Source organism: Anopheles moucheti, chromosome 3 (assembly GCF_943734755.1).
Source record: "Anopheles moucheti chromosome 3, idAnoMoucSN_F20_07, whole genome shotgun sequence".
Taxonomy (NCBI): domain Eukaryota; kingdom Metazoa; phylum Arthropoda; class Insecta; order Diptera; family Culicidae; genus Anopheles; species Anopheles moucheti.
In genome coordinates, this window is record NC_069141.1 from 35,420,774 (window position 1) to 35,447,490 (window position 26,717).

The window sequence follows — 26,717 nt, forward strand, 5'->3', positions numbered from 1 at the left end:
AAAGTAATAAAAGTGCGATGTTTTTACATCGACTCCGAGCAACAAAAAAATCAAACACGACCCACGAGAACGTCAAGTGTCTTCGCAGCAGCATGTCAACAATTTAGTGTGCGATGCGAATTGTCCACTGCCCAACGCGAAAAATCCCAGGGTCCAGTGCAACCGATAACCAGTGCCGGAATACCTTCTGCTTCCGTTCGTTGTTGGAACGATTCTTTTCTGTTTTGTTTTGCGTGAACAGTGAAACCGTTTTAGTAGTGTGAACAGCGAGAGCACAGTGAAGCTGTTATCAATTCTGTGCAAGCCTTGCTGCAGCTCAGTGAGTGCAACGTGTGCATCCGATAAATTTACAAATAATATATATAGAAATACACACATACACACACATATATACATATGGTGCCACGTTTCGATGGCAGGTGGAAGGTTGTAGTGCGTGCTAGTGAACGGTACCGGCAAGCAGAACCAGCGGCAGTCGTAGCAGAAGCAGCAGCAGCAGCAGTAGCAGCAAACAAGCAATGATTCAGGTCGACCCAGTTGGATATCCGTCAAACGTGAAAGATGAGTCCAGCGCAGATGAAGGTGAATTTCCTATTGCTTCTACACGTGCTTCTTCCTTCCACGATATTCCAAAGAAATTGGACATCCAATTCGATTATAATTCCCACGACCATGAGTGGACCCGATGTTGCCGACGGCAAACTGTCACTCTGAACTGCATCCTCACGTGATGATGATATGAAGATCTTTTGCAAATCAGGTGATGAACGGGTGCTGGTTTGTTGAAGTTTGGAGGTTTGGAGTTAAAATTCCCGACGATCCACAACCGTCCCGTACGAATATTTTAATGATTTACGCGAGGTACACGGGGGAATGATGAAGCCGACAGTGGCAATCAATTATATTCATAACATAACATTTACTCGGTACACCACCAGAAAACAGATCCAATTCCTGGATTGAGCATTAGTGGAGAAAAAAAAACGATAAACAAAGATCTACACACGCACACACGCGCGTTCTGTAAAGTGGGCATGTTGGCAGGTTGGAAAATAAATAAATTTTCCTTCTCCCCTTCTCCCCGCGAACGCTCCAAAATGGGTGGAGGCCCTCCCCCCTCGGTTTAGGGGTTGGGATTTTCCAAAACCCCGCTATTTAATGTCGTCTCACCGGTGGTATATGGCGATGGAAAGCTTTTTTTGCGGTCCAAATCGACGGCCCCACAGTTGGCGCTGTGGCTCCCATGGCAACGCGAAGAACGGAGCGTGGAGTGAAAATAGGAAAATCGATCGTACCGTTTTGCACACACACACGCATTAGATCGGTGTGCGTGCGGGTACGCATATGCAAACCACACCAGCTCTCAACCCGAACTGAACGGAACTGAATGGTTTCTATCTAATCGATTTATTTTATTTTTAATCGATCTCCCTGTTACTGTACGGCATCGAATGGTTAATGCTTGTTTTTACCACCCGCTCGAACCATTTCGGCTTTCGGAGCAGGGTAGGAAAATTCGACCTGGGAAATCGGGTGGTTTGAAAAGTCACCACACATGTTTACGATTTATTAATCGAATCGGCAAACGGAACCACTGCCTGCTAATAATGTAATTAATAAACTGATTTTATGACCAGCCGGGGCCCGGCAACCATACGCACGGGACGCAAACGCTGCTAAACATCAAACCGAGCAGCGATTAAAAACGAGGCCAGATAAATTAATACGAGCGCTCCTAGATAAATGGATGGCTTTAGATAAAGGCTTTAATTGATGTATGCAATTTTGCTCTGCAAAAGGTGTATGAGCCTTCCTCGTCGTAATTGGCGAGTTAACGTGTGGTAACGAACGAACCGAAGCGATACACATCAATGTTGTTACCGTGAGGATACAAAAAGGGATACAAAGTTGATTTTATACCGCAAGATAAGATACAGGCTATCGCAAATCGCACCGTGCCTCTGGGGCATTATGTTTTATATCGTGGATAATGAGATGATTTACGATCGACATTTAAATTACGTACCGAACTGTAATGTGAGGTGTTATTCCATTTGTTTTTTTTTTTTGAAAATTTTATTAGCACAAAAAGGCAATCTTTTGATTTAAAACATTTCGGCTAGAAGGTGTCTTTGGAGTTTAACGCCTGGAAGTATACAATTGTGGGATAATAGCGTTGTTTTTGTTTTAATATTTCCTTTCATAAATTTGTTGTACACAGGATTAATTTTACATATGCTAAAAGCTGTGGAAATCCGGAATTGATATGCCAAGACCTCCTGATTATGAGGCGCAACAAAGAAGCGTTATCTGGTCAAACTCGAAGGTAGTTTACCACAGGAGATAAGATCGACGGTTTTAATTATGGATTGCATACTTTGAGCTGTGTATGATCCGAAGAGCACACAACTAGCTTGAAGCTGTCGACGGGAATTTTATAGCACAGTAAACATAGTTATCATATTACTACTAGCTGTACAGTCCTTGATACATAGGTAAATGGTCGCTCAATTTGTATTTGTGTCAAAAATTCTCCAAGACTGTATAGATTTGAATGAAAGTTACCTGAATTGTTAAACAGTTTAAATATACCTCCCAGGAAATTATGAAATAACGATCGTTTATGTTTTGTCTTTAGGAGACGTCAGTATAACTCCAATAAACACTTGTTGTCCTTGTCACGAAGTTTCGTCCTACGCATATTTTGATTATAGTAGAACATTACCTACTACCTTTATATAAACGTTTTTTTCTTGAAAATCTGAATGTGAAGGGAATAGTTTAAGATGGATTTAAATGCAAGTATCGATATTAAATAAGTAAATCAATATTTGCGAAAGGCTTCAACATTTCCAGGCAATCTTCCAGGCAATTGCAACATTTTTAATAAAATTAATTTATGTTTCATAAAAAATTTCGAAGAGATGCATTTTTTTTAATAGTGTTAAAAGTTATCATTATAAAAAGGTTTATAATCGTTATTGATCAACTGTTTAACGCCAAAAAAGTAGCATGATTTATTTAAATGTTTTAAATCAAAATGGCTTTCTCGGTAGTCTTAGTGTTAATTTTTGATTGTCTAAAGTTTGTGTCTCTTCTTTTTAAAAAATATTATTGGTTGTTGTTTATATGGTTGAACAATAAAAATGACAAAGAATTCCATGTGTGTATAATCTGCTCCACTGCTTGTTGCCATGTAAAGTATGAATAATATTAATATAGCCCCCGGGAAGGATAATACTTCTGGTTTAAATTACAATTGTTTTAAACCACAATGAAAAAGAGAATATTATTTTGTTGACCAACATCGTGAGTAAGACTTAATACTTAACAGACTGCTCAAAGCAGAATGTACTATTGGACCCAACTTTTCATTTTATAGTTATTGTCCTGATCTATTTTTATTACTTACTGGTACAAAAGACATTAAATTTGAAGTAATAAATTAAAATAAATAAATAAGACATTAAATCAAGTTTCACACACAATTGGAACAATGTTTCCTACCTAATGTACACTTTTTATTGCTCACTAAATTACGCTTCAAAATCGATCTAAATTCGAACCACATCTACACAATGACTAAATGGATTTGATCGATCACCGTCACTTGCTGTTGGTTTTCTTATTTTTTTTTCCTGTTACCAGCCGCCCCAACGTACGTGGCACGTTAAACAAACGACCGGGAAACAACAGCCCCACACTATTGCCACCGACTTGCAGTTTGTGACCTCGCGATGATCCCGTCGATCATGTTTATGGATGATTCCGTACACCCTTCTTGAGCTTTACTAGCAATTGCTACTTACAATAACGCAACCAGCAAAAGGGGGTTGAAAAAGGGGGTTGATGGTGGAAAACCGGCGACGTTGATGGGCGGAGTTACGAGCGCGTTATGATTTGCTTGATGTTGCCGTTACAGAATTGTTTGCGATGTGTTGTGTGGGCCAAGAAGAGGGATGCCTTGGTATTTTTTTTCTTGCTTGATTTAATCTAGTGTGCTATTGTGTATATCTTTGCCTTTTTTTAGTTCTTCTCCCTACGGTGTGTGTGCTTTGGAAGGGTGCCCACCCCGACTGCTTGTCTGTAAACCGTACAACATTCGTCCAATCCGATCGATGGATTAGCAACATTATATCGCCCCGTTGATTCGTTCGTCGTCTATTTAGAACGCACCAACACACGTACAAACCGAACTCATAAATCAAAAGGCTTCACATAAAGCGTTCAACAGCGTGTGGGGTGGGAAAGCTGAAAGGAAGGAAAAGGGTTCGCTCTAGTTCGCGGTGCACAGTTTTGATTGCCCGCGCGATGGATGAGTGTGTTTGCTGTAAGACAAATTTTTGGTACACTGCCAAATGATGTTCGTGATGCATTTTAGATGCGCTTTGGGAAAATGATACGCCAAACTGGTTTGCCTTTTGCAGGGTGGTGCAAGGAAGGGCTGAATAGAGTTCACACATTGTATCGTGTAAGTTGGCTCGGGCATTATCGAAAAGAGTTTAATTTCACGCGCAAGCAGTACGCCGCTATTTAGTCGACAAGGTCATTTATAAGTCAGATTGTATAATGTTGTGAACAGCGGTACTTAACGAGGAAGTACACTATAAAAGAATTATTAAAGAAGAAGGAAAAACAACTGCTTGCCGTAAAATTTTATTGCAGTGAAGTTTAAAAATTCTTACTTAAATTCAACTGAAAAATATTTTAAAAAGGTTGTTCCACCACCAGAACATTGTTTGATATCGTCATTAAAGATAAACGTTAATGAAAGGATCCTTACCACCCAAAAAGGCCCAAAAGGACAGTTTTTCGGGTTTCCTTCCGACCGAAAAACCCCAGAAATGACCGTCATTAAGTGAGATAATGAACACAGGACAAGGATCCGCTCTCCTGCTCTCATTCTCTGACTTGGTGTTTGTGTACAGTTTTGTGTGTGTGTGTGCTCCATTGGAATGCCGTAGAATGTTGTCCGTTTGCCTACTTAAGTGATGCCAGCGTCTAGGAAAATACCTTCCAGAAGTGATTAAAAATTAAGATACACCAGATCCAAACAAAATCCACAGTGGAAGGTTATGACTAAAACCCGAACCCCCCGGAAAGCACCGAGGCATTTGTACCATTTTAGAATGTTTGGCGATTTTCGGCGAGTGAGTTGAAATGGTGACAGTTAACGAAAGGTGAAACAAGATCATCTACATAGCGTCAATTGGTTTTTGTTTTTTTTTTTTGTACTCCAAACCGGGGGAAACGTTTAGCCAGAACTGCAACAGCCCTCACGTCACCGGGATGACGTTTTATTTGGGGTCTTTTAGAGAAAAAAAAAGACAGTAAAACCAGTCAAAGTAAAGAAAGCGAAGCAACAAAAAAACGGGAGCAATAAAATTGTAATCCACACCGTAAAATGGTCCAGCTAAAGATAAGATTTTTATTGTTATTGTTATCCAGTTAAGCTTGTGGCTGGATTTTGCTCGCCTTTCACGATGGAAGTTAGGTTAGCCTCGGAGGGTTATTGCAGCGCTGTTCTGGCGCTCCGATGTTCTCGAGCGATTCGCATATTTGTTCCGGATTATGAATCTGTTTATAGTACCCCCGGATCGTTCGTTTGGTCTGGTTGTTGTTAAATGACATTCGCTGACGATCACACGGCTGTGATGATGATGATGTCCAGCATGCTCCAAACGATCGCTGACAGATGATGGGACGGGACGGATATTTACCATCAATAAATTTTCCCAACCCGTCGGGAAGGATTTCGCTTGAGCGGTACATACGGTTTCAGCTAGGAACGGCACTAAACAGATGGAACTAAACAGGTTCGTCTTGCTTATTGCGATGACATGTATAAATTACCCATTTGGGGCAATCGAAGCCCTCGAGGTTGTCTGTCGGTCTGTCACCTTCGCTTGGTGTGCGTTTTCCGAGCTCTTTCCCTCTCAGGAAAATTCACTTCCAAATCCGCTTTTCACTGCACACGGCGGCATCGAACAACACCAATCGACGGTCTTAATCCTCCCGGAAGAAAAACATCGTCAAATGTCAGCACTTTTTTCCGTACTCCAACTCCACCAAACCTCACTCACACACACTTTAATCGGAGTTGTGCCTATGAAAATGGGCATTAAGCTCGCTTGGTGTGCCGGATCGGATATGGCTAAATCGGCCACTCGCCCGGCATATCCTGGGGAGTGGAAGAATTTCCTTCCTCCCTTGCGTCGATCGTCGGCCCAGGGCTTTGCGAAACTGGTAATTGTAGTCAGTGATTTCGTTTTTCGTCCCCGCTTCCTTCCATACTCCTTTCGCCGGGTTGCAAAAGTTTCGCGTCGGTGAACTCGTTTTGTTTCGCACCGATAAGGAAGTCCAATCGGGGGTTCGTCCGAGAGGAGGTTCGAGCAGCGCAAAAAAAAAAAACAAAACCGGCCCATAAAACGAAGGATGCAACATTTCGATTTGTGTGGGTTATCCCGTGGGCTATCGCAGCAGCAACGGGCAACCAACTGCTAAAACGGAAGCCACTGGACAGATGCGGGTCGAGAAAAGAATTAAAATACAACACACACAAAAAACAAAACCATTGAGTAATGTCGAATAACCCAGTAGCGAATTTGGTGCGTAGTTTGTCGAATTTAAAATGGACGAACGCGAAATTTTCGAAATTCCTCCCTCAAGAATACCCGAACCGATCGAGTGTTTGTATGCGTGATCACGATGCTACAACACTACTGAGAAGCAAAAAAAAGCTCCACTTAATATTGATTGATCGGGGAAGCACAAAATATGCTCCGAAATATACCGAAAAAGGCCCATCATAAAGCAAAACGGATGCGGGGACTGGTTCCGTTAAAGCGTTTTTTTTTGTTTTTGCTTGTGGGGGGAACTTCGCGATCATGTCTGTCATGTCTGTTGTCGTGATTTGGATCTTGTGTCCACGTTGCTTTACTTCTACTTCTCCAGCTCTCCATCGCTTCCAAATTCCAAGCCGCCCGATGTATCGATCGGGGCGATCGGGGCCACCATTTTGTTTCGGGCCAAATTAATAACTCGTTTTCGTCGTATTCCAAACATGAGGCCATGATGGTTTCGGCCGCTCCAGGTTAATGTGCTCTTTACGGTGGGGTTCGCGTTTGAATGCGTGCGGAATGCAAAATATACCCCGCGGTTCGATTTTTCGGTCCTTCTGTGCAGTGAAACGGTGTGCTCTGATTTAAATGAGCTCTATTTATTGTTGGAAACAACGAAAGAAGGGAAAAACAAAAATGTAAATCGCACACCAGTATGGGATATTTGCAAATGTGTTTGCGCTGTGAAATAACAATAAATAACCGCCACAACTACACTACGCCGTTGTGGCGTAAATTTGAAGTTCCGCTCGTTCGTTCACCCGCCACCCGCCGGCCCATGCGCCGCACCGAATGGGCTTGATTTATTAATTTAATTTGCCAGACGAATTATAATTAGCCTAGCCGATGGCGTTGACGAGAGGCTCGACTTGGCCCGATCGGTCCAGGTAGTTATGGTGATTTGCTCTGACTTTTTGACACTTTTTCAGTCCACCAAACAGTCCAAACTTGCACCGGTTTTCGCCTCCTCGGGGGCACATTAAAAAGTGTTTGACATTAGCATAAAGTGCATAATATGATGTTTTCTTCTCCGTATACTGGATCGTTCATTATTGCGAACGGCAGTGTCACGGTGTCTTCAGCGGTTTGCTATTTGTTTTTTGGTACCATTTTGGGGGGAAAAACCAAGCTAGCAACACTAAAAGACACAAATTAAATGGCAAGTGTTTTACCGGGGAGCATCGGGAGGTTGTTTCGTTGGTTAATTTTCGCGTGAAACGTTCCAAAAGGCCAAATGCATATTTTACGCTAACGCTCGCAGACATTAATTCAAACTGGGGGTGCTTCGAATTGTATTTTCATATTGCTGGCTAAATAATTGCACCATAACGTGTGAGGGTTGTGCTTTAAAGCCTCTTTATTTAATCCGCCGTGAAAGCGGTGCTTGTTGGTTTATTAATTTCACTCAAAACAACACCACAACACCCTTTTGCTATCGGCGGGGATGAAGTGCATACATTCAATTGATAAGTGAAAATGAATCTCACTGTTTGCTGTGCCTTTCGATGGCTGCTTCGAAAAGCCGCTGATAAAGCTAAAGAAGGGATCCCAAATGGGGCAAGTACAAGATGTGTCTTCTGGAGGATACAAACACGACAGACACACACACATACACAGAATCAAACATTGGCATGTAGTTGATTCAACGTATCGCCAAGTACCACGAGTATGCGGCGTTGTAGGCAATAAAATAAAAATCACCCATAACACGTAGGGTTGCAGTGCAGTGGAATTGACCACATCAGAAGAATTGAGCTCGTGGAGCAATCAGCAGGCCGGCTGGTTGAACGAACCCCTGCCAGATGGAAGCAACGAGAAGCGGAGAGACGGTAGATTGCACACAAAAACGAAAGAAGAAAATCAATTTACAACGCCCTACACACAACACACACTTGGATACCCATCCTTGGAGCATCACTTGGAAGGGGGTTTTTCAGCAAAAAGGGATTGGACAGATCGTCCGATTTTTCGAACCCCCCTTTCGGGCGAAAGAGGGATGCTTGCGAGATTGGTGTCCGTGTGTTGTCCTGCGGGGTGAAGAGAAGGTAAGAAGATGGAAAGGGGAATGGTAAGACGGCGGTCAGTTTTGTTGGGCCCATGAACATATCGATTGGAGGCAAAACGTACCAACACACACGTGCTGACCACACCCGGTCTGCGATGGCAAACGCAACCGATTGAAGTTATTGCATTCAATTTCAGAATACACTTTTCCTTTCTGGTAACGCAAGCATCAACTTCCCGGCCTTCCTATCCCTGTTCTGCTCCCCCTCCCTCTCCCATTGAATCGTTTTATCGTTCGATTGTCAAACAGTGTTTTTCCTTTTTTTTATGAAATGTGGATGAAATGGATCGGGAACTTTATTTTATCTCCCGGCACGTCGATGCTCCACAGTGCAGCGAGGTAAAGGGTCGATCGCATTTGAAAGGCAGTGATTGGTTATAGCCGTGTGGGTCTTTGCTTATCGGGTGGTACAATGATTCAACCCCGTCAGCCAACAACCGTATGTGGTAGAGTAGCGAAGAATGTAAATTAACACTTTTGCATCGAACGAGAAGATGATATTAGTCATAACGTTGTATTTGGACCGATAGAAATATTTGTCGAAGAGTTTTAACATTTATTTTAAATATTCATTATTTTATAGTAACTATACTCTCTCTTTTCTTGGCGTAACGACCTACTCTAGGTCATGTCAGGCATTTCTGGCTTACTAGATTTATTTTACCTTTCATGCCATGGGAGATTGGTCCGGTCCGTTCGTGCGAAGACTGGCATTATGAAAATAAGTTAAGTTTAGTAATACATGAATAGAGTACTTGTTACGTCTTAAACAGTCACACAAATATGAGTCATGTTTCGTTTGACGAATTAAATATATGTCTGAATTTCATCGTTAATAAATGTTCTTACTCCCAATCTGTTGTCTTGACGGCCTACTGACGTCCTATTAATATAATTTGCTTTATGCCAAATTTCCAAATTAGTCAAATTTGATCTGATTCGTGTTAAGGTTATTTCTGGCACTTTCAATATAATAAATACCGAAACAACAGACAAGCAACCAACAATCCTTTCGTCATCAATATTAAATACAACCAGGACGACATTATTAACATGCTAATGTGAATGATATGGATATAGTTCCAATATGTCCTGCTATTTTGTTTTTTTTTTTGGTTTGCAGTTATATAACCTGATATTTATACTGATATACCTGATATACTGATACTGATCGTTTGAAATGCCAAAAAACGGCATGTGATGAAAAGTTAAGAATTAATTAAGTCGTAACGTCCAAGTATACTGAAACTGAACGCGAATAGTGAGTTAAAATTCGAGTTTTAGTTGTTTTTGTTTTTTCGAGACAAAATTATGAGGACGATAAAAATGAAGCACTTTTTGTTGATTTTGTTTTTATCGTTATCTGTACAGGAAGTCCCCGAGATACACGGTAATTCTTCTATGCAGATTCGAAGATACGCGATGCTTGAAATTAGTCAACTGAGCTGAGGTTATAGCACGAAATTCAAGCATAAAAATTTAAAACAAAGGTGGACGATGCCTTCTAATTCGACGAAACGCAATTCTTTTAGTTTTCATGACTATTTCTTTCAAAAATTCTCCTGAAATGATGAATATATAACGAGCAAAAAAAAGATGTCTACATTACGTTTTCCAAGAACACTTTTTTAGATGTTTTGTACTAGATATTATGAAAGTTTCTTTATGATAGCATGCATATGTATCAATCGTTAATTTTGAATTATATCTAAAATTATTTTTAAAAAATCAGGATTGGAATTTTTGCGTGTCGAAAATGAAACGAATCAACCCTTCCTGTATCGTCAACTGAAGCCGGTTTGATAGCCGGCTCGAAACCGCAAGCTAGCTTACGTCTTGCATAATCAAATTCCGAGAAAAGAAAACATCAAGGATACCGCAGCGGCTTAACTTTCCCCGACCGGGAACGGTCAGGACATGGTCCCCGCGGGATAATGAGTCACATCTCGCAGTACAAAGAGGAAAAGTCAACAAAACTGCCAAACATGCCAAATGCATTGCCGTCGTGATCGTGATGCACTCGCGGAACGCAATCCGCCAATAAATAACGGGGTTGAACCATTTGGAAAAGCCAACTCAAAATGCGTGCTAAAGAAAGCGGGAATGAGGGAGAGAGAGGGAGAGAGAGACAGACAGAGAAAAGGGAGCAAAACGACCGATCATCCTGGGCAGTCTGGATGGTTTGCTGCTTTTAAGGGAATTGATTCCATGATGCCTCGGAAGTCCAAACATGCCGTCCACTCCACCATACTCTGTCCCATCCTACGTCCCACACACACACACACGCATGCAACATACTTCGACACATTGGGAACATAAATCCAAAATGAGTTAAATTTATAATAAATATTATATATAAATTTAATGCCCGACAGGCAGCCAATCGGGCAAAACATGTAGTTTATAAGATCGAATCCGAGAGCTTTTAGTTCGACTTATGGTCACACGCATACATACCCACTCGCGCCTTTTCGCCCGGCCGGTGGGTCCGCTTGGAGTGCTGCTTGGATGCCCGTCGGGGTGGTTTGTTTTTTTTGTGCTTGTTGTTTTATTTATTGATTTGATTTCGCGTTTCATTCCCGCCCCGATAAGTACAGATTTTCCACCGTCCCTGCCCGGCTTCGGCTCCTTGCGCTTGCTGCGGATCGTTTGTTCCACGAGGACAGGGATGATACGTTCCTTTGCCGTGTTTTAATTCTCGCCTGCCTTTTATGCCTAATAAACGAATGCCTAAATGGTGCGAATGGTGCAGTCGCCGACGCACGGATGATCGTCCGGGACAACGCAAACAGCGATCGGGCGACTAACGCAGGCCAGCGCTCGTGGCATCATCTTTTCGCAAAGCCATCACCACGTTCAGCACGTTTCATAAGCGAAAAGGGCGATGGGCTTGGGTTAAAGTGAAGGATCGGTTTTTGATCGGCAAAATGCAGTGGTTTTTGTTCGTTCTTCGCGTCCAAACCACACACCGTTGAGCTTGATCTGACGCGGTACATGATCGCGAGTTGAAGCTGAAGGCACATGCCAGATGTATGTGTATGTGTGTGTGCGTGACAGGACAGACGGCCCTTGGGAGAACGGCCAACGGATGGTCGCGTATGTCGGGTTCGGTGTCGGTTATTCATGCAATCGGAAAGTGAGGTTGATTTTTTTTAACTTTTCTTTTCCCCCGTGCCATGCTTATGCGTACGTTTATCGCATCGACGTGCGTCGTCGATTGGGTTTGCCCCATTTCCTCTGGACCACCCCTTGATGGGGTGTGCCTGTCCCGTTTCCCTTGCGGGGCTCGATCGCGGTTTATATGCATCGTTATTAAAATATGGAGTTCTTGCGAAACAGTTCGTGTGTCTCCTTTCTGCGCGATCCCCTCAATCAGATGGGCCTGCATCAAAAAATCACCCTTCAGAACAAAATCCCCTTTTGCCAGCCTCGTTTGGACACACATTAAAGACCTTCGAAACGCAAACGAAGGTACGGTGGTACGTGTGGTCGATACTTTAGGTATGCTTTTTTTTATTATTATGTTGTCTTGTACATACTTATATCCCGCGCCCCATCCCTTCCCTTTTGGTGCATCGATACCAAATGGGATGGCGATCTCATTAAAACGCTGTTCCCAACCCAATTTATTGACGCGCTGTTGGTGCGCAGCTCGCTGGCAGCATATACTCCTCTATATGGATTAAAGATTTTTGAGGTTAAAGCGATCAAGTGCGATCGTTGTTTATTACCGTTCCATCGATCAATGCTGAGGGTTGAGGGCACTCTCACCCACCCCCTCCCTTTCCCACGCCTTATTTTATGTCGCTTCTTATCACCAGCAATGGCGGTGCGGTGTTCATCGAATGCTTGTTCCGAGTGCGATCGCGCCTTTGCATTGGGATGCACCAGCGCACCGGATAAAGCAGCACCCATATCGGGGCGCATAAACATGCCAAAGGTGTAGATGCGAAAAACGGGGCAATTTTTATCACCACCCATTGGTGCAGCGCGGCAAAGGAAAGGGCCGAAGCGAAGGGAAGAGTCCAGAGAGTCCTGTGCAGCGTATGTTTTTCTTCTGCGTTGCGAATGCAAAATACGCGAGCGAGCGAGTGAAAACAGGTTTTTTGCCTCGTAATTCGGTGACTAAGACAGGACAGGGGTGTGGAAAGGGAGGCGGAAGAAGGGGACACTAAGGGTGGTGATCGGGCGAGCAGAGCATAATTTGCAAAACTCCCGAAACCGAAACAGCGGAGATTTTGTGAAGCGAAGCGAAAGAGACGGAATGCAAACATGTCGAAAGGGTGTTTTCTTTTCGAACGCGGCATGTCGATCGTACCGCAAAAGGGCTTTATTTAAATTTTGATTTCGGCCCTGAAATGGCTTGAAAGCTCGAAAACGTGTTGCCATAATTTTACTCCCCTTACTTTACTCCCTCATAATCCACCCTTCTGTAGCCCTGATTTTTCATCCACTCCTCTTTTTTTTTCTCTCTCTTTTTTGGCACAACCCCGCACGCACACAGATATGAAGGAGAATGGTTGTACGGATAACGAGCACACAATCGCGAAACCGTCGGCGCAATTGTTAGCGAAGATGTCGGAGGAATTTGCCGAAAAGGCGGCAGCGGCGGCCCGGCTCAGCGATCATCATCTTCATCATCCGCATTATCAGGCGGGCGCGGCGACGACGGGCCGCCATCAGCAGGCGCATGATCGGCCCGATGGCATCGCACCGAGCGAGGACAATTTAAGCGAGGATGACAACAATGAGGATGAGGAGCTGGCGGACGGGCGCAGTTCGGGTGCGGCGACGGCAGCGGATCGAGCGGCTGTGAACGATCGGGCCAGTGAGGGTGAGGAGGGTGGCAGTGGGGAGGACAAGAAGGGCCACGGTGAGTGCGGTACCGGTCGGAGCAGTCCCCGGTCGCCCGTGTCGCTGGTGGGGCGTGTGAGCGTGAGCGAAGGGCTCGGTTCGATGCTGGCCGGGGTGGACCATCGGGACGAACCTTCGAATCTGGCGGCGGCCGCAGCGGCAGCCGCCTTAGGTGGTCCGGCGGCGGCCGCCGCCCTGGCAGCAGCGGCCGCAGCAGCCGCAGCCGCTTCGGCCGCCAAAAACACCAACCCGGCCGCCGTTGGTGGCGGTACCCTGCCCGCGGGCGACTTCAATCCGGCGGCAGCGTTCGGATTCCCGGCAGCACCACCCGCCCCCGGCATGTCCATACAGGCGTTCCAGAATGCGATCGCGCAGTTCACGGCGAACGCGCTCGCCAACAACATGGACAACGATACGGTGGTGAAAAACCTGGCCATCCTTCAATCCGCCCTGTTCACGCTGCAGCAGCAACAGTTTCTCCAGTTCCAGCTGATACAGCACCTCCAATCGCAGCTGGTGAAGAAGCACACGGAAAAGGAGGACATGCCACTGCTCGGCGGTGGTGCGGGATTGGCCGGGCTCGGCAGTAGTGCGGGGACCGGTGTAGATAGCGCAACGATCGGTTTCCTCAACAACAACAATAACAATCACAGCCAGCACAATCACAACAAGGGCAGCGTGCAGCATCACACCAACAGCAACAATGGCAGCAGTCGGCAGCATCATCCCCATCATCATCAGCAGCAGCAGCAGCAGCAACATCAGCAACAGCATCTGCAGCAGAATGTCAAAAATGAGCCTCAGGATTTGCGGAAATCGTCCCACGGTTCGGTCGACGCGGACGAGGAGGAGGAGGTGGAGGAGGAAGGGATTGAGGACGCGTTCAGCAAGAGCTACCAGATGGCGAACATGATGGCGGCGGCGGCGGCAGCGGCCAAATCGCACGTACCACCGCACGTCAGTGAGCTGCTGCGGCCCTCGATCCATCCCGTGCCGGAAGAGGAGCTAAGGTAAGTGACTTTTTTTGTGAAGCGATTTCACTTAGGGCTCATTCAATTATTACGTAACACTGATACAGGGGGGGGGGGGGGGGGGGGGGGGCCTAGTACCAGCGTTACGATTTGTTACATAGGGGGGTTACATGTTACATACGTTACATACAATAAGATTATACTTAAATTCCCGCTTCATAGTCTATGTATGAAAAATTATCTTATTTAAGTGATTTTTATACAAATTCCATGTTACCTATCTACTTTTCGATTGTTCAAAGGTCAAGACTCTTGGTAACTTTTGATACCTACACATTGTTTGTGTAGAAGTGGATCCAGTTTGCATCCATTGTCACATAACAAGCATCTCTCAAAATTTACATTGAGCTTGCAGAGCTCTAAACAGTCTCATAAGATGCATCCAAGTTATCCACTATCTTAAAGAACTTCATGCCAATCATACATCAATCATTAATCATGCATCAGTTCCATACCATTTAATGCTCGTACGCTCATTCACGCTACAATTATCAACTTTCAACACTAGAATGAACAATACAATTAGAATGTGTGGCATCATGAGCGGTGTGGTTTAGAGATGTGCACGCTGAGTAAGAGTGAGTGAGTGATTTAAAACCTTCGAGGGAGTGAAAGAGTATAAATCCGCACGAAGAGTTTTTATGACTCCTTTAACCACTCTTTTGTGCCTATACTCACTCTCACTCTCTGTGCCGACTAGAAACTCACACAGGAGTGAGTATAACTGTTTTATCACTCTTTGGATTATAATCACTCTGCAAGAGTGAGTAAAAGAGTATTATTACTCTTTTGAGATTGTAAACACTGATGATGAGCGAGCAAACGTGTTTTGTCACTCTCTTTGGATTTTAAAGCCCGCCAGGAGGATTTCGGGTTAGTAAGAGAGAGTAAAATGTGTTGTTTCTCTTGTTGGATTGTAAACATTGAGTAAAATAGGAAGAGTATAAAAGAGAGTGACAGTGTTTTATTATACGTTTTGGAATGAAATCGATGAATAGGAGTAAGTAAAAGTGTTTTATCACTCCTTTTGGATTCAAATAATTCAGTAGGTGTGATTATATATTAAAAATTTGAAAATAATTAATTAATAATTAATTAATAATTGATTAATTATTAATTAATTGATGGATGTTATATACGAATTATTTTCCATGAATAATGGTTTATTATAAAAAAAGTAAAATGGTAAAAAGTTAAAATGGTATATTGTAAAACAATACGATGCAATCGGTCATTTATGGGCACCGAGAGATAGCAAGATTTTTTTTCAATCACTTTGATACCGAAAACCGGAAATAATAGTCGTATTCCAAATCGTTATGAATTTAACCAGGAATTCAAACTTGTAAAATTAAAACATACTTCATTAATTTTAACAGTCCTTGGTAAAAAACAGTTTGAATGAAATTATATTTTTACTCGGGTTTACAATAATCAATCTTGATGGATTTATTAGCAAAGCTAGCGGAAAAATACATGCACAAAAAATATAATAATATTTAAAAAATTATGTATTAAAAATTTATAAAGAATAATTAATCACACCTACAGAATTATTTGAATCCAAAAGGAATGATAAAACACTTTTACTTACTCCTATTCAACGATTTCATTCCAAAACGAATAATAAAACACTGTCACTCTCTTCTACACTCTTCCTATTTTACTCAATGTTTACAATCCAACAAGAGAAACAACACATTTTACTCTCTCTTACTAACCCGAAATCCCCTGGCGGGCATTAAAATCCAAAGAGAGTGACAAAACACGTTTGCTCGCTCATCATCAGTGTTTACAATCTCAAAAGAGTAATAATACTCTTTTACTCACTCTTGCAGAGTGATTATAATCCAAAGAGTGATAAAACAGTTATACTCACTCCTGTGTGAGTTTCTAGTCGGCACAGAGAGTGAGAGTGAGTATAGGCACAAAAGAGTGGTAAAAACATTAATGCTGTGTAATACTTTTAATGAATCTAAAAAGAGTGAGTAAAGGTTTCAAATCTTTAAACCCATTCTTTGACTCTGTTTCAAATCTTTGAAAAGAGTGATTATTCTCATCTCTAGTGTGGTTGCCGTGATTGAAGTCAGCTTAATACCAGCTGAAATATTTGATTTTAATGGTGCTGAATTTTAAGAAGCTTATCGATTCAATTTAACCGTTTTTTTCCCACTAACCAAATGCCAACCACCATTACCTAATGCCTAACCAAATAACTATTATTGGCATTTTAAATTTCTGATGTTCTGGTTGGGCGCGAAGCTAAAGCTATAAGTTATATATCATCACCTAGTTAATATGTAATGTAAACCCTCCAAACGAGCTTCTTAAGCTTTTTTCAGTGGACGATTTGCGAATCAATAATGGTCCTACGTTTGGGTGATAATCTGAGGTGATTGAGGACTTGTATACGAAGCGTCTTCCGGTAATTGCTATCTTTATCCAGAACCTATCCAACCTTGGTTTAGTTAAGTTGGTACACGCCAATGATACAAACTTATATTGATGAAAGATACGGACAGCCTGGAAACAAACATGATTAATGAAGTATCGTATGCAGAAAATGTTCTAAAATAACTTCAAATTATTAGCAATGATTAAGCAAGTCAGCCTGGCGTGAGTAGTAAATGAATTAGGCAGTTTGTTCGTTTCGTTTTACATTTGTCGAAATACGATGGAATTACTTAGATAACTTAAGGAAATTTCATATTTTTTTTAAACGTCGGAGGGAAGGGGTCATCGAAATGTTACGTAATTAATGGAGGAGGGTGGTGTCCGGTGGGGATCGAAAATTGACAATTTTTGCGTTACGTAATAATTGAATGAACCCTTTTCTCCTGTGGCAAAACAAGATACGCTGCTGTGCGTAGAACAAGTGTGGAGCCCATTTGCATATACGATTCGTGTTGGTTTGTTTCGCTCACAGGAAACCGAAGGCGTCCGACACGGGCAGCAGTATGTTCGGGCTGAGTGTCTCCGACAAGCGGACCGCAAACGAACAGTCGTCCGCTGGACAGTCGAGTGCATCGTCGTTGGGCACTTCCGGCTCCTCAGCTCCCACGACTCAATCGCTCGTGTCATCGAGCGCCTCGAACGCAACCGGCCGTTCGGAGAAGGACGAAATCCTGCCGTACCATCAAGATCACGGCGGATCGACGGGGAGCTTTTCGTCGCTGGCGGCCAACATTATCACCGACCACGCACCGTCGATGCTTGGCGAACCGAACTCGCTGGCAATGCTGGAGAAGAAAGCCCAAGAGGTGTTGAACTCGGCCTCCCAAGGTATCCTCTCCAACAATCTGCTCGATGAGCTGGCATTCGCCAACGACAAATCGTCCCCGAATGGGCGCAACGATGCGGCACTGTTCAAGCACCGGTGTCGGTACTGTGGCAAAATCTTCGGCTCCGACTCCTCGCTGCAGATCCACATCCGGTCGCACACGGGCGAGCGACCGTACAAGTGCAATGTGTGCGGAAGCCGGTTTACCACGAAGGGTAACCTGAAGGTGCACTTCCAGCGCCACTCGGACAAGTACCCGCACATCCCGATGAACCCGAACCCGGTGCCGGAGCATCTGGACAAGTACTTCCCGCCGCTCATCCCGCAGGAAGCACTGAAGGAGCAGCAGCAGCAGCAGCAACAGCAGCAGCAGCAACAGCAACAGACGGGCCAGTCACCCTCGCAGCCTTCGTCCATGCCTACCGGCGGGCCTGGTGGCCCCGGTGGTCCCAATGGGCCCGCCGGGTTCCCCGGTGTCGGAGAGGGTCGCGCTCCACCAGGATTCCCACCGCGCAGTTTCTTCCCGGACTTTTACATCCCGCGTCCTCCCCATCCACAGCTGCAGGATCTGTTCGGGGCGGCAGCGGCGGCCGCGGCTGCGAATGATGCCGCCGCACGCAATCCGGTCGATCTGTCGCAGATGAAGAAACCGGTCGATCCGGTTCCGACGCCGGCCCGCGATGCGACACCGGAAATGCGCAACATGCACTCGCCGGAGCTGTCGAACGATGCGCCAACGCCGGGCGGGGCCAAGATTAAGCAGGAACCGATGGACGAATCGTTGGATCTGTCGGACAAGTCGACGAAGGTGGCGGGAGGTTCGGGTCGCTCTACCAGCACACCGATCCAGCATCATCGGGATATGGACGAGAGTAAGGATGGCTCCAAGGAGGATGCCCAGATGATGGACCACTCGGATCACCTCAAGGACGACAATGGGCCTTTGGGTGGCGGGGCGCTCAGTGCTCTGAACAGCTCCACCAGTGAGAAGGAATTCCCGCTAAAGCTGAAGAACAATTCGATCGAAAATCTGGCCACGGTACCGTCGGTGTCGCCACCGTCGAGCTCGTCTTCGGGATCGCTCTACCAGGACACGGTGCTGGATCCATCCTTCTATGCGGCGCATCTTCCACGTCCGGATAGCAACGACAGCTCGTGGGAGAACTTCATCGAGATCTCGTCCGAAACGTCCAAACTGCAGGAGCTGGTGGACAACATCGAGAACAAGACGTCCGAACCGAACCAGTGTCTCGTGTGCAAGAAGGTCCTGTCGTGTCGCAGCGCCCTCCAGATGCACTACCGGGTGCACACGGGTGAGCGACCGTTCCGGTGCAAAATCTGTGGCCGGTCCTTTACCACCAAGGGCAACCTGAAGACGCACATGAGCGTGCACCGGATAAAGCCACCGATGCGTACCCTGCACCAGTGTCCGGTGTGCCATCAGAAGTTCTCCAACATCTTCGTGCTGCAGCAGCACATACGGTTGCACACGGGCGAGATGACGGATCTTACGCCGGATCAGATAAAGGCGGCTGAGATTAAGGACTACGAAGGGGGTGTGCCACCGCCGCCACACCCGGACGCGCTGCGATTGAACCCGTTCGGGATGCGGCTTGCCAGTGAGTTCCACCAGCAGCAGCAACATCTCGCCCAGCAGCAGCAGCATCAGCAGCAGCAACAGTTGCACCATCAGCAGCAACAGCAGCAGCAACAGAACAAGCGATCGCTCGAACACTCGGATGAGGAGAACGATCATGAGAATGGACCGCGACCCTCGTCGGTCGATCGTGGTGTGACCCCGATCGGCAAGATGCCCAAGGTACCGATCCACGAAAAGCTGAAGGTCAAGACGGGCCTAACGTCGCCGGCGATCGAGAGCCAGGTGGAGGACCTCCGTACGATGAACCTCCAGCGGCTCTCGATGCGATCGCTTCCGCCCGCGGACGATTCGTTCTCGCGGGACTCTTCGTCCGCCAGTCCCACCATCGCCCTATCCGCCGGTTCCGAGGCGAAGCGTCTCCGCTCGTCCAGCCCCTCGAACACGTCCTCCTCGACGGTACATTCGCGCCGCTCACCGATCTCAACCCCACCGACGGTGGGCGGTGCGGAGCAGGCGAGTGCGGCGGGACGAGCCGCGGCTGCGGCTGCCGCTGCGGTCGCCTTCCCGTACGGGCCCCCGTTTCTCGGTATGCCCCAGTTCCCGCCATTCATCAATCGGCCGCCCTTCCTGGGCAATGTTCCGATCGTGCCACCCGGTTCCAGCATGCCACCGTTCGGACTGTTCGGTAAGTACCAAGCGAACCGCCACACCACATACCACCCTTCCACCTTTCGCATCTTCCCCCCCTTTACCGTCCCTTAATCCATCCGCTTCCTTCCCCCTTTTACGTTACCTCTTTCGCACCCTCATCTTTCCGCCATATTCCGCCTGCTGCTCACCGCTCTGCTAAAACGTTGCGATCGTGGCCATTAGCAAAACATAGAACAAAAAAAATTAACCGATCGCGTGCGCTCTCTCACAACGCCTCACGTGTTGCGTGTATTATTTTTCTTTTTCTTTTCTTAATTCTTTTTTGCGCGTTTCGTTTTCTCACAAGACAAGAGTAAAATGTAAAAAAAAAGAACACACATTACCCAACCCCCATGTAGTGTCCCATTTTCCACTTCCTCAATCTACCCTTTCCTCCCATATCTTTCTCCACCTTCCACCACCACCTTCACCTTATCCCTCCTAGACCAAACTCCCCCACTCCTCCCCCCCTGCCCCCCAAAAAAAACGTTAACCATATCGTTTCAGAACATTCAGATTTCTTATTACAGAAAATTTGATTAATTGTAGGCGTTCGTGGAAACACAACAACTTGTAATATTTGCTTTAAAACTTTCGCCTGTAATTCCGCACTCGAAATTCATTACCGAAGCCATACGAAGGAGCGCCCATTCAAATGTACAATCTGCGATCGAGGATTCTCTACCAAGGTAAAGGAACAAAAACAAAAAAAAACAAAAACGAAACAAAACAACAAACAACTCTTCCTTTCCCTGTCTCTTTTCCCTGGCCAGTATAGAAATCCTTCTGCTCTTTGGATTTTGTGTTTTTTTTGTATACAAATTTGATTGCATTACTTGTGTAATGGTTTTTTGCAATACGTATTTGACTGTTTCCCAAGTTCCTTAAACACTTTTTTCCATTGTTCTTTGTTTTCTTACACCTGTTTTGTCTGCGTTTTCTTCACTTTATAGATGTCTTCTTTGGTAATACTATTTCTCTATTTGTGTTACATTTTGAAATCTCTTATCTGTTTGTGTCTTACAATTCTTTTACAATTCGCACTGTGTTTTTCCATTGTTATTTGAATTTCCATATTGCTAATTTTTGTACTTCCCTCTCGCTCACTTCATCCCTCTATTGTGTCTAAATTCCTTTATTACTACACCCCAACCTTTGTAGTGTGTATTTTTAATGTCCTCTCTCTCTCTCTTTCACTGTTTGATTGAGTGTATTTTTTGTATGGCTACGTACTCGGAATTGTAAAAAAACATGATAAAAAGGAATGAAATGAAATCATAATTAAATATAGTTTAGGAAGGACAAATTAAATCATTTCACCGGAAAGGCAACCTTTTTCCCCCCTCCAAAAGTATGGCTTTCTTGCCAATATGCTTTGGAGGAACCAACATAAGTTAGACGGTATAAGATCACTTACGGAATACCTACAAAGAAAGGGATCAAGCACGTTCCTTTATTCCGGCACTTCACATTTGACAGGCTTGACAAATGTCAACATTGCACGGTTGACAATTATGAGACGGCAAACAATGGCCTTTCCCCCTACAATGGGATCGAATGCTGAGGATCATAACCGTAGGGATGCGTTACGTGTGCTCGCCGAGATCGCTTCAGATATCGGTTGAACCCGAACAAAGACGTTACGTCGCGGTTCGTTGCGGTTCGGTACGGAACTCCCAATGCCAAATGGAGAGAAAGCAGCACTGTCACGAAAAACCGACAAATTGTCGCACAAAATGCGGAGAATGAACAAATAAAAAAAGGGAAGAACATTAGAGCGTGAAATGATCTTTTCTTTTTGTGTTGTGTTGTACCAAAAAAAAAGAAGGAAAAGCAGTACACAACAAAAAAAAACAACTCCTTTTCTGCTCTCTTTGTCGAGCCTAGCAGGGCAATTCTTTGAAGCGCAATTATACAGTTTAAGTGGAAGCAAAAATAAGAATCGAAAACGGCATAAGATTGAGGATTAAAATAGGCGATTAAATGTCGCTTGGAATCGAATACGGGCAGCAGAAATTGAGACTTGCATTACAAAAATAGCAAAGAATTTCATGCACGGCATGTGCTTATTGGATTTGGGAACGGGCATTGGGATTTTGTTTCGCACGCGAAGAAGCGACAGACGGTACAGACGGCGAAAAACAAAACCCCGAACGCACTAAAGGCCATCCGTCGAACGATCGATTGGTGGGATGGGTCGGATTGACATTAAGGCGGTTGTTGGAAAATGTAGAGAATTTTTAAAACTTTCCCCGTCCCCAGTGACTGATCGGGGAGTTCATAAAGAGAAACACAGCAGACCAAGTAAACGAGTAGCTGGGCTGAGATTCGGGTTGACATTTACTTAAAATATTCTAAAAGTGTGCAACCAAAACAAAAAAGCAAAAAAGGACGTAAAAAAGAAAGCTCACACTTCTACACCACACTAATTGCACATAACTTGTCCGCGTTTCGACACGTTGCTTATGGTTTTATTTGCATAGTTTCCATCATCTAAAGATCGAAAGCCGAAAACCGTCTCGTGATCGTCGATCGGTTTATATAAATACACACACACACACCGTTGTCTAAAATTAAGCACCCAGAAGTGCATCTTTTAAATTGTTGTTTGTTGCTCTTTATCGTTTTTTTCCCCTCGTGGCTTTCTTTCGGTGAACTGCTACTGCAATACTTTTGCTGTCTGGTTTTTTTTTTTACTGTTTGCGAATGATCTTCTGCACATTATTTCTGCGATCAGCGACAACGATCGGACTCGCACGACACTGACTACGGTATCGATAACTGGCACGCACTTCTTGCGCAACACTGTCATCTCATTGTAGGGGTTTGTTTTTACTTTGTTTTGTGCCATGTTTGAGTGTGTGCATTTTTATCTTCTCAGCGCTTCGCTGTTTTGTGCTCTTGTTTTTCCATTCTATTTTCACCTTCTTTCACCATTATCGCTCTACTGCTTGTGTGTGTATGTGTGTTTTTTGTGCATTTTTATTGTTGTTTTAGTTATTATTGCTGTTTAACTCGTTGCGTACTGTGTTATGTAGCAGCTTGTTATTTCCGTTTCAGTATCTCGTGTTTCGTGCTTCTTTCCTGTACAGTTATCGGAACGCAGACAAGCACAATCATGCAGTATGAAGTTCCTATTCATTACCATTAGTGGACTACTTGAAGATTCGTGATTCTTTTTTTTACATTAACAAAAAAAAAACATGCTACCGAAGATTCTGTCGGCAATAAATTAGTGAAATGTTTATTTGCGATGTAAATTTCCAACAGAAAAAAGAAAGGAGTGAAATGAGGAATGGAACGCAACCAAAGGAGAGAAGAAATTAAAGAATGTTTGGAATGGAGAGTTGTGGGAAAACTATCAACCGAACAGAAAGCGAACATTTCTGAGTGGTGATGTAGTTTATTTAAAGCTTTCTCTCAAATATCTTCCACGAAACTATTTAGTCCAGGACATGTTATTGTTTCGCTTGTGTGATTCTTTACATGTTTTATGTGTGGGTTTTGTTTTTGCTTGTTTGAGCGCTTCTTGTTGTGTTTTTTATCTGTCCTATGCATTCCTTTCTATTGCTTCCCTTTTCTTCCTTTCTCTTGTTCCTAGCTTTCCACTTGCTAAATTTCCCTCCTTTCTTGTATAGAAGAACATTTTTAAATAAATGTTTTTGTGTCTTTTTGGCATCAAAATCAAACTAACCGAAAAATTCTTCCCATTCTTCACATTTATTCCCATTCTCGCAGGGAAATATGAAGCAGCACATGCTCACACACAAAATCCGTGATATGTTCGGCAGCTCGGGTGGCAATTCCGGGGATGAGTCACGCACGCAAACACCACCCCAGGATAACCATTCGCAGTCGTCCAATGGTTCGGAATCGCACCACCAGTCGTCACACCAGCAGCAACAGCAAGATGGCGGTGCGCAGGACTTTTCATCGTCCGGCAGTGGACGACACCGTTACGGCGGTGGCAGCCGTGAACGCTCCAGATCCGCCGGCAGCTACGACGACGGGCCGTCGTCGAAACCGTTGATGGAAATGGGCGACGGTGGTCCACCGCCTGGATCGGCCATGGTGTCGGACGAGAATGGATCGAGCAGCATGGCGTCAATGGTATCGGATCGGGGCAGTTCGCCGACACCGTTGATGGCGGGCAGTGCGGCCGCGGTAGCAGCCGCTGCTGCCGCTGCTGCAGCCGCCGCCGCCGCCTCCAACAACAACTACAACGAGTACGGCATGGGGAAGGAGGTGGTCGACCTGAAGAACTGGTGCCGGAAGCTGAAGGAAATGCCGGAAAACATTGCCGCGAGTTGATAATGTACGCGCGACAGTACGCTGGTAGGTGGTGGGCTGGGTACTTCCGGGTCTGGCGAAGGTTAAATAACACGCCCGGAACAGCAACAATCGAATTTCTCTACCAAAGCTGAAAGCTGACACGAGACGATGCGAGCAGATGGGCAACTGTTGGGATTTGGGAAACAAAACAGAACAGAACAAAACAGAACAGAAAAAAATAATCAAAACACACAGACACACGTATAAAGGAGGTGTATTATGGCGCGAATTTGTGGAAGGACACACTTCGACAAGGATCGCTGCGTTACATATCAAAGAACTCACGTTCCGTTTCGTTTACCATTACTTATCGCACTGCTCCTACTAAACACACGGAGAGATGCAGTGACCTTTGTGTTTTGAGTTTTTGTAAATAGCCAAATTGAACGTTACTCCACGGCACCTATCTCACACATATATTGGCGGAGTTGTGGTGGTTGGATGGTTTTCATGTTGTGCGCATAAAAAAAAAACAACTGTCGCAACACAGTATCGAATCGAAGAAGCAAAACAACAAAAGTAAGTAAACACAATGTTATGAAAAAAAAAGAAAAACAAGTGAGTAATGTGTTAGATAAAATCATGCAAAACAGGTAGGAGTAATGAGAGCAAACAAAAGAAAACGAAAGAAAACAAAAGAAGTAAAGAAAAAAAACATAGAAAAAAAACAACAAAAATATACAACAACCCCCTCCCAATCTAAATCGCTGTATGTGGGTGTGTGTGTGTGCGTGTCAGTGTGTAAGTGTATGTAAATGTACAATGTATCGTAGAAGTTTGTGCAAAACGCGCAAATTTGTAGTTCAAAAACGCAAACGCTCGATTTGATGAGTGACGGAAATGTGCAACACAAGTTAGTAATGGGAATGTGGAGGGCAGTGGAAAAAGTTCACTCTGTGTGTATGTGTGTGAATGTGAAAGTGTCAGTGGGGTGGAGTGGGAAAGAAAGAGAGAAAGAGATAGCAAGAGAGAGCAAGCGTTTTGTTTAAGTGTGCACACACACAAAAACGCATATTATCAAAGACAAGAAGAAAAACCCTTATATGTAGCATTAAGTTTTAGGTGTGTATAGCTGCGACAGCAAAACTATGAAGAGAGTAGACAAAACAGAAAAAGGGAAAAAATAGAAAGAAAAAAAAAACAAACAAGACAGGAAAAAAAGAAAACCAAACAATCGGAATGTTTCGCAAGAAGCAAAACAGAAAACAATGCACGTGTGTTTCAAATCGAATCAAATCAAACAGGTCAAGGGTGGGTGGAATAATTGAGGAGTCATTGCGTGCGAAGAAAAGTGAAGTGAGCTTTTCTGATCGATTTTTTGTTTGTGGTTGTTGTTGCTTCGTGCCGGAGGTAAACAAGGAGGAAAGGAAGCCTCCTTTGAAACTGTGTTAATCATAAAATGAGTAAACACACTTACCGAACAACACATTGCAAAATGAAAAAGTAAATGAACAATGAAAAAAGACACTCCTCTCACTTGCTACAACACAAACAAAACAAGTATGTGACAAAACAGAACATAAAAACAGAAACAAAACAACAATGTTTTATATTAAGAAGAGGAAGCAAAACAACAAAACAAGAGCATCAATGCATCAACACGAACATTACAGGAATTTGTGCAGATAGTTTATGTTTGTTTCTTCCCCATAATTCCCAATAATCGAAAATTTCGCAGTATAATTTGAACAATTTCTGACTTCATAGAAAGAGGAGCAACAAGGGAAAAAAGAGATGGGAAGTGAGAATGGAACCTGGCCGATCATTTTAGGTTTGTTGCTTATTGCTCTTTGTGACGCTCGATTGTCAGTGTGGGCTAGTGGCGCCCCGGCAGTAACGATCGCAATTTCGAAATGAAACAACATTTTTGTGATAATTTATGTTATATACACTAGCTACTGGGAATATTATTCGTAGGTATTTATACTCTATTACTTTTAAGGCGCTGTTTTTTTTGTATTATTTCCAATTAATAAACCAAACCACTGTGGATGAAAAATGATAAAGTAATAATTTTTTGTGTTTGTTGTTTGTTGAGGGAAGAAGTTATTATACTCTGCATCCGAAAGCACTAAATATTTTACAGAGTGACCTCGTCAATGTCAAGAGATTTTTCGGAAGAAGAAGGAGACAAAGATGAATTTGTTCATTATTTTTTTTCTATTAATGAATAGAACAGTAGCTGATATCGCTCCTATGAGTTGTAAAATATGCTTCGCTACCACTAAGGTTTTGGCCTTCCCGA

General features: G+C 44.1%; 1 protein-coding gene across 1 annotated transcript; it reads left to right on the plus strand.

Moving 5' to 3' along the window:
* Positions 1 to 518: 518 nt before the first annotated feature.
* Positions 519 to 25,681, plus strand: LOC128302587 (homeotic protein spalt-major). Its single transcript, XM_053039437.1, has 5 exons — positions 519 to 582; positions 13,190 to 14,549; positions 17,497 to 20,135; positions 20,690 to 20,829; positions 23,879 to 25,681. Exons 1-5 carry the CDS (start codon positions 519 to 521, stop codon positions 24,449 to 24,451), a joined length of 4,776 nt encoding a protein of 1,591 aa, XP_052895397.1. The 3' UTR covers positions 24,452 to 25,681.
* The last annotated feature ends 1,036 nt before the right edge of the window (positions 25,682 to 26,717 follow it).